The sequence below is a fragment of the Leucoraja erinacea genome, unplaced genomic scaffold (assembly GCF_028641065.1).
Source record: "Leucoraja erinacea ecotype New England unplaced genomic scaffold, Leri_hhj_1 Leri_71S, whole genome shotgun sequence".
In the NCBI taxonomy this organism is placed as follows: Eukaryota; Metazoa; Chordata; class Chondrichthyes; order Rajiformes; family Rajidae; genus Leucoraja; species Leucoraja erinaceus.
Window position 1 is genome coordinate 435,582 of NW_026576641.1, and position 9,196 is coordinate 444,777.

Consider the following 9,196-nt stretch of genomic DNA (forward strand, 5'->3'; position numbering starts at 1 on the left):
TCTCTGCCTCAGAGGGCGGTGGAGGCCGGTTCTCTGGATGCTTTCAAGAGAGAGCTAGATAGGGTTCTTAAAAATAGTGGAGTCGGGGGATATGGGGAGAAGGCAGGAACGAGGTACTGATTGTGGATGATCAGCCATGATCACATTGAATGGTGGTGCTGGCTTGAAGGGCCGAATGGCCTCCTCCTGCACCTATTTCCTATGTTTCTATGTTTCTAAGCAGTTAGAGGAGGTAGTTGAGGCTGGGACTAGCGCAACGTTTAAGACGGGTACATGGATAGGACGGGTTTGGAGGGATATGGACCAAGTGCAGGCAGATGGGACTAGTGTAGCTGGGACATTGTTGGCCGGTGTGGGCAAGTTGGGCCGAAGGGCCTGTTTCCACACTGTATCACTCTGTGACTAGTGTAGCTGGGACATTGTTGGCTAGTGTTGGCAAGTTCGGCCGAAGGGCCTGTTTCCACACTGTATCACTCTGTCACTAGTGTAGATGGGGCATTGTTGGCTAGTATGGACAAGTTGGGCTGAAGGGCCTGTTTCCACACTGTATCACTCTGTCACTAGTGTAGATGGGACATTGTTGGCCGGTGTGGGCAAGTTGGGCCGAAGGGCCTGTTTCCACACTGTATCACTCTATGACTAGTGTAGATGGGACATTGTTGGCTAGTATGGGCAAGTTGGGTCGAAGGGCCTGTTTCCACACTGTATCACTCTGTGAGCCCTGGTTTTGACCCCTGCTCTCTCTCTCTCCTCCAGCGTCCGGTGAAGTGGTCAACTCCAGCATGCGGTGGAAATCTTCTGGTCGGGAGTCTCGGCTTCAGGCGATGAACTGCAGCGGCGATGCCATCGTCATTCCCGAGCGGGGCCACTACTACATCTACTCTCAGGTCTCGTTCGTGGGAGGGGGCTGTGAGAACGGTTCGGAGGTACTGGAGAACACGCTGCTGTACTCAGCCCCCCAGTCTCGTGGCCGACGCCAGCACCAGCACCAGCAGCAGCAGCACCCGGTGGAACTGATGCAGGCCACCCAGACCGTCTGCCAGGGCCCCAACAACAAACCCTGGTACCACTCCTTGCACCAGGGTGGGCTGCACTGGCTGGAGAAGAACACTCGCATCTCCGTGAAGATCAGGCCCTTCCATCGGGCAGAGTTGGAACATCACAAGACTTTCTTTGGGGCATTCAAGCTCCAGTGACTGCCCGGCCAGAGATGAGAGGGGAGATCAGGGCTGGAGAGGAAGGGAGAGGAAGGGTGGGGGGGGGGGGGGGGGGGGAGGGGTGTGCTCCCAAAGTCCCACCAGTGTCAGGAGGTTTGGATTCAGGGGGTAAAGTCAAGGGGCAAGGTCGGGTGGGGGAAAGGCAGGAGATTGTGGCTAAGAGGGAGAGATAGATCAGCCATGATTGAATGGCGGAGTGGACCTGATGGGTCGAATGGCCTCATTCTGCCCCCCCCCTCCCGTCACATGAACTTATGAAGAATAGGGGGGGAAGAGGGCTGGGACCTCTCGGGGCCAGATTAACTATCTCTGGGAGAATGTCGAAACTAGGAACAGCAGATGCTGCTTTACCGAGAGAACATCGATAGGTGCAGAGTGCTGGAGTAACTCAGCAGGTGCTGCAGCATCTGTGGAGAACATGGATAGGTGACGTTTCACAGAGTGCTGGAGTAACTCAGCGGGTCAGGCAGCATCTGTGGAGAACATGGATAGGTGACGTTTCACAGAGTGCTGGAGTAACTCAGCGGGTCAGGCAGCATCTGTGGAGAACATGGATAGGTGACGTTTCACAGAGTGCTGGAGTAACTCAGCGGGTCACGTCTTGGAGAACATGGGGTGACGTTTTGGGTCGAGGAGCGACATTCTTGCTATTGAGGGAGTGCAGTGCAGGTTTACAAGGTTAATTCCCGGGAAGGCGGGACTGTCATATGCTGAGAAAATGGAGCAGCTGGGCTTGTACACTGGAGTTTAGAAGGATGAGAGAATATGTTATTGAAACATATAAGACTATTAAGGGATTGAACACGCTAGAGGAAGGAAACATGTTCCCGATGTTGGGGGAGTCCAGAACCAGGGGCCACACACAGTTTAAGAATAAGGGGTAAGCCATTTAGAACAGAGATGAGAAAATACTTTTTCACCCAGCGAGTGGTGAATCTGTGGAATTCTCTGCCTCAGAGGGCAGTGGAGGCCGGTTCTCTGGATACATTCAAGAGAGAGTTAGATAGAGCTCTTAAAGATAGTTGAGTCAGGGGATATGGGGAGAAAGCAGGAACAGGGTACTGATTGTGATCAGCCATGATCACAGTGAATGGCGGTGCTGGCTCGAAGGGCCAAATGGCCTACTCCTGCACCTGTTGTCTATTGTGACAGTCTGAAGAAGGGTCTCGTCCCGGAACGCCACCCGTTCCTTCTCGCCAGAGATGCTGCCTGTCCTGCTGATTTACTCCAGCATTTGATTTAAACCAGCATCTGCAGTTCTCTCCGACACACACATTACATGTGCAGTTCCTGGCCTCTACTCATCACCCAGTTGGGTGAGGTGGGGAAGAGATGGCCCAGTGGGCTGGATTACAGTGAAGGATGGGACTCTAGTGGGAAGCGGGGCGCAGTGGATGAGGGAAGAAGGCTGTCTCACCTCTCCACACTCCAGTGGCCCCTGTTACACCGCTACCCAGTCTAGGAGCCTTTATTTATTTCACAGCGCGCTTTCCAATTTTTAACTTATTGAGCGAATGTTATTTTCGGTTGTTAATGTTATTCGGGGGGGGGGGGGGGGGGGGGGGGGGGTGAAGGGTACGGGGCGGGGGGGGGGGGGGGGAGGGGCTCTCTGGGGTGACCATGTCTGATTTTGCACAGCGATCGTAAATAAACTGTAGTGAGAAGCTGCCTTGCCCGTCTCTCCCTCACTCTCACTCCGCCCCGAGCGGTCCTTCACACCACGGTAGGGTGTGTCTAGTGTGTGTGTTCAACAGTGTATGTATGCATGTGTGCATCAGTATATGTGTGCATCAGTTTGCGTGTGCGTGTGTGTGTGTGTGTGAGTGAGTGTGTGTGTGTGCGCACATGAATGTGTGTAAGAATGTATGTGTGCATGAGTTTGTGAGTGTGTGCATGTGTGTGTTGAAGTTAGTGTGTGAGAATGCGAGTGAATGTGAGTGTGAGAGTCAGTGTGAGAGTTATTGAGAATGTGTGTGCGAAGAAGTCTGTGTTATTGGGAATGTGTGAGAGGCAGTGAGAATGTGTGCACAAGGGTGTGTGTGGGAGTTAGTAAGATTAAGTGAGAATGTGTGTGTGAGGGGTGTGTGTGAGTTAGTGTAAGATTAAGTGAGAATGTGAGGGTGTGTGTGAGTTAGTGTAAGATTAAGTGAGAATGTGTGCGTGAGTGTGTGTGTATGAGAGAGAGTTAGTGTGACAGTGAGTGAGAATGTGTGTGCAAGTGTGAGTTTGTGTGAGAGTTAATGAGAATGTGTGCAAGTGTGAGAGTTAATGAGTGTGTGTGCGACGAAGTGTGTGTGAGAGAAAGTTTGTGTGAGAGTTAGTGATAATGTGAGTGTGAGGGTGTGTGTGAGTGCATGTCTGTGTGAATTTGTGTATATGCGCGCGTGTGTATTTGAGTCTCTGTGTGTGTCTGGGTATATTTGTGTGTGTACACGTGTGGGTGGGTGAAGTGTAGTTGGATCAAGTGTATTGTCATCTGCACAAGTATGGAGATGTACATGTACAATGAGAATGTTGCTTGCAGCAGCAACATCGGCACAAAACATCCAAGACTTGTACACTCTGTAGTTTAAAAGGATGAGAGGGGATCTTATTGAAACATATAAGATTATTAAGGGTTTGGGCACGCTAGAGGCAGGAAACATGTTCCCGATGTTGGGGTAGTCCAGAACCAGGGGCCACAGTTTAAGAATAAGGGGTCGGCCATTTAGAACGGAGACGAGGAAACACTTTTTCTCGCAGAGAGTTGTGAGTCTGTGGAATTTTCTGCCTCAGAGGGCGGTGGAGGCCGGTTCTCTGGATACTTTCAAGAGAGAGCTAGATAGGGCTCTTAAAGATAGTGGAGTCAGGGGATATGGGGAGAAGGCAGGAACGGGGTACTGATTTTGGATGATCAGCCATGATCACATCGAATGGCGGTGCTGGCTCGAAGGGCCGAATGGCCTACTCCTGCGTCTATTGTCTATTGTCTTTGGGGAGCTGGTTCCTGTCCAAGCTGCCTTCCCAGTCATGGCCACCGGGTGGCAGGCAGGAGAAGAGTCGTGTTCAAAGGTCCCAGGAGCAGCATTAGGCCATTCAGCCCATCAAGTCTACCCCACCCTTCAATCATGACTGACCTATCTTTCCCCCTCTCCAACCCATTCTCCCATATTTGCCCCATAACCCTTGACCCCTGTACTAATCACAGTCCTGAATTCTGTCTCTGTTTGAATATCCCAAGGTGCTGCTCCTCAACATGTTTCCAGCCTCTAGCGTGTCCAAACCCTTAATAATCTGATATGTTTTAATAAGATTTCCTCTCATCCTTCTAAACTCCAGAGTATACAAGCCCAGCCGCTCCATTCTCTCAGCATATGACAGTCCCACCATCCCGGGAATTAACCTGGTGAACGTACGCTGCACTCCCTCAATAGCAAGAATGTCCTTCCTCAAATTAGGAGACCAAAACTGTACCCAATACTCCAGGTGTGGTCTCACCAAGACCCTGTACAACTGCAGTAGAACCTCTTTGCTCCTATACTCAAATCCTTTTGTTATGAATGCCAACATGCCATTCGCTTTCTTCACTGCCTGCTGTACCTGCATGCTTACTTTCATTGACTGATGAACAAGGACCCCCAGATCCCGTTGTACTTCCTCTTTTCCTAACTTTACACCATTTAGATAATAACTTGCCTCCCTGTTTTTGCACACACACGCACACACATGCACGTGTATAGATATAAACACACACAAACTCAGAGTAGGGATTAATGGGTCCCTCTCAGAATGGCAGGCAGTGACTAGTGGGGTACCGCAAGGCTCGGTGCTGGGACCAGCAGTGACTAGTGGGGTACCGCAAGGCTCAGTGCTGGGACCAGCAGTGACTAGTGGGGTACCGCAAGGCTCAGTGCTGGGACCAGCAGTGACTAGTGGGGTACCGCAAGGCTCAGTGCTGGGACCAGCAGTGACTAGTGGGGTACCACAAGGCTCGGTGCTGGGACCAGCAGTGACTAGTGGGGTACCGCAAGGCTCGGTGCTGGGACCAGCAGTGACTAGTGGGGTACCGCAAGGCTTGGTGCTGGGACCACAGCTATTTACAATATACATCAATGATTTAGATGAAGGGATTCAAAGTAACATTAGCAAATTTGCAGATGACACAAAGCTGGGTGGCAGTGTGAACTGTGAGGAGGATGCTATGAGTATGCAGGGTGAATTGGGCGGGTTGGGGGAGTGGGCAGATGCAGTTTAATGTAGATAAATGTGAATTTATCCACTGGCAGCAAAAACAGGAAGGCAAGTTCTTATCTAAATGGTGTCAAGTTAGGAAAAGAGGAAGTACAACAGGATCTGGGGGTCCTTGTTCATCAGTCAATGAAAGTAAGCATGCAGGTACAGCAGGCAGTGAAGAAAGCGAATGGCATGTTGGCCTTCATAACAAGAGGAGTTGAGTATAGGAGCAAAGAGGTCCTTCTGCAGTTGTACAGAGCCCTAGTGAGACCACACCTGGAGTATTGTGTACAGTTTTGGTCCCCTAATTTGAGGAAGGACATTCTTGCTATTGAGGGAGTGCAGCGTAGGTTCACCAGGTTAATTCCCGGGATGGCAGTACTGTCATATGCTGAGAGAATGGAGCGGCTGGGCTTGTACAATCTGGAATTTAGGATGAGAGGGTATCTCATTGAAACATGTAAGATTGTTAAGAGTTTGGACACACTGGAGGCAGGAAACATGTTCCCGATGTTGGGGGAGTCCAGAACCAGGGGCCACAGTTTAAGAATAAGGAGTAAGCCATATAGAATGGACATGAGGAAAAACATTTTCTCACAGTGAGTTTTGAGTCTGTGGAATTCTCTGCCTCAGAGGGCGGTGGAGGCCAGTTCTTTGGATACTTTCAACAGAGAGCTAGATAGGCCTCTTAAAGATAGCGGAGTCAGGGGAGAAGGCAGGAACGGGGTACTGATTGGGGATGATCAGCCATGAATTCAGAAGATTGAGGGGGGATCTTATAGAAACTTACAAAATTCTTAAGGGGTTGGACAGGCTAGATGCAGGAAGATTGTTCCTGATGTTGGGGAAGTCCAGAACTAGGGGTCACAGTTTAAGGATGAGAGGGAAGTCTTTTAGGACAGAGATGAGAAAAACATTTTTCACACAGAGAGTGTTGAATCTGTGGAATTCTCTGCCACAGAAGGTAGTTGAGGCCACAGTTCATTGGCTATATTTAAGAGGGAGTTAGATGTGGCCCATGTGGTTAAAGGGATCAGGGGGTATGGAGAGAAGGTAGGGATGGGATACTGAGTTGGATGATCAGCCATGATCACATTGAATGGCGAATGGTGCAGGCTCGAAGGGTCGAATGGCCTCTACTCCTGCACCTATTGTCTATTGTATATATTATGGGTTTTACAAAGTTACAATGGTAATTTATTATGCTGCAAGTCAGAATATAATTGTTCCATTTTGGGATATATCACAAAAACACTTTTGATTTGACTTTTGCCCTTTTGAAAGCATTCAGTTGCAGGTGAGCTGCTGGGAAGTGACGAAGGGGAGAGTTGTGCAGGAGGGAATTTTGCGATTCAGTTCGAGAGAGCCCCTGATACTTTGATGTGGCCCTGCACCTTCCCCCCCTTCCCCCCAACCCCTGCATGCATCAATGAAGTTCTTATAAACAGTCACGGATGTGGTCAGCACGGAAGACAGGCCACGGGTGCTCTGTTCTGTGTGTCTGGAGTAAGGAGACAATCTGTGGCCTTGTGGGGCTGCATCAGTCACTGGTATCCCAACCCCCTCTCTGGTGGGTGAGGTGGTGGATGAGGTGGGTGGGGTTGAAGTGAAAGTTGGGGGGTTTCCCACCCCAGGGGACTGTACCGAACGGCTTTGATTACTACAAGGCCATGAATGAATGAATGAAGACGTCTATCAGCCGAGTAGATTCAAGATTCAAGAGAGTTTATTGTCTGTGTGTCCCAGATAGGACAATGAAATTCTTGCTTTGCTTCAGCACAACAGACTATAATAGGCATAAATAATACAGAACAGTCGCTGCCTCAAAAAGGCTGGCAGCATCATCAAGGACCCACACCATCCTGGCCACACACTCATCTCCCCGCTACCTTCAGGTAGAAGGTACAGGAGCCTGAAATCTGCAACATCCAGGTTCAGGAATAGCTGCTTCCCCACAGCCATCAGGCTATTAAACTCACCTCAAACAAAACTCTGAACATTAATAGCCAATTGCACTTTATCTGTTTATTTAGTGTGTGTGTGTATATATATTCAATGGTATATGGACACACTGATCTGTTCTGTATTATTTATGCCTACTATATTCTGTTGTGCTGAAGCAAAGCAAGAATGTCATTGTCCTATCTGGGACACATGACAGTAAACTCTCTTGAATCTTGAATCTACTCGGCTGATAGACGTCTTCATTCATTCATTCATGGCCTCGTAGTAATCAAAGCCGTTCGGTACAGTCCCCTGGGGCGGGAAACCCCCCAACTTTCACTTCAACCCCGCCCACCTCATCCACCACCTCACCCACCAGAGAGGGGGTTGGGATTACCAGCGACTGATGCAGCCCCACCAGGCCACAGATTGTCTCCCTACTCCAGACACACAGAACAGAGTACTGGTGGCCTGTCTTCCATGTGGTAAAAGTGAAAAGCCTGGAGAGAGTGAAGTGGAGAGGATGTTTCCAATAATAGCAGAGTCTAGAACCAGAAGCTTAATTCCCGGGATGGCGGGACTGTCATATGCTGAGAGAATGGAGCGGCTGGGCTTGTACACTCTGGAGTTTAGAAGGATGAGAGGGAATCTTATTGAAACACATAAGATTATTAAGGGCTTGGACACGCTAGAGGCAGGAAACATGTTCCCAATGTTGGGGGAGTCCAGAACCTGCATCTATTGTCTATTGTCAGAGCCTCAGAATAAAAGGACGTACCTTTAGAAAGGAGATGAGGAGAAATGTATTTAGTCAGAGGGTGGTGAATCAGTGGAATTCATTGCCACAGACGGCTGTGAAGGCTGACAAATGGTATATTTAAGGCAGAGATAGATTCTTGATTTGTAAGGGTATCAGGGGTTATGGGGAGAAGCAAGGAGAATGGGATAGAGAAGGAAAGATAGGTCATCCATGATTGAATGGCGGGGTAGACTCGATGGGCTGAATGGCCTTATTCTGCTCCTAGTACATATGAAGTTATGATTCAGCCCCCTGAGGTAGATCAGTGGGAGTGATGTGGGGGGGGGGGGGGGGGGGGAGGGGGGGGGGTGGAGGACGGGGGGGGGGGGGGGGGGGGGGGACGTGCTGGTGCTGAGCCCCTGGTTTCAGACCTCGTCAAACAACAGCAGACAGGCCGATTCCCAGCTCAGAGTGTTGACACCTTCACAGCCCGAACCACAAGCGCGGAGGTGGATGAAAGACTTCCAGGCACAGCCCACTGTCGAAAAGTGAAAGCTGGACTTCCCCTGACTAGCTACGCAAAATGGAAGGAACCTGCCTCTGCTGTGTACTGTCAGGTAGACAGGACGTGTGTGTGTATGCACAGTATCTGTGTGCATATGTGTGAGCTTGCTTCAGTGTGTGCATGACTGTGTGTTTTGTATGTGTGTGTGTGAGTGTATGTGAGTGTGTATATATGTGTGTAAATGGGTGTGTATGTGTGCAGTAGGTGTGTAAATGTGTGTGTGGGTGTGTGTGTAAATGTGTGTGTGGGTGTGTGTGTGTAAATGTGTGTGTGGGTGTGTGCAGTAGGTGTGTGTATATGTGCTTGTGCTTGAGTATGTGTGTGTGTGCAGTATGTGTGTGTGTGTATATATATATTTGTATGTGTGTGTGTATATGTATGTGTGTGTGTGTTTGTGTGTGTGTGTGTGTGTGAGTGTATGTGTGTGTGTGTGTGTGTGTGCATGCAGTATGTGTGTTTGACCTGTGTATGTGTATCCGTGCAGTATGTGTGTGTGTGTGCAATTGTAATGTGTGTTAT

At 49.6% G+C, this 9,196-nt stretch overlaps 1 protein-coding gene across 1 annotated transcript; it reads left to right on the forward strand.

Annotated features, from left to right (window-relative positions):
* The first annotated feature begins 295 nt into the window (after window positions 1-295).
* On the forward strand, window positions 296-1,196 carry LOC129694587 (lymphotoxin-alpha-like). Its single transcript, XM_055631315.1, has one exon. It carries the CDS (start codon window positions 783-785, stop codon window positions 1,194-1,196), a length of 414 nt encoding a protein of 137 aa, XP_055487290.1. The 5' UTR covers window positions 296-782.
* Window positions 1,197-9,196: the final 8,000 nt, after the last annotated feature.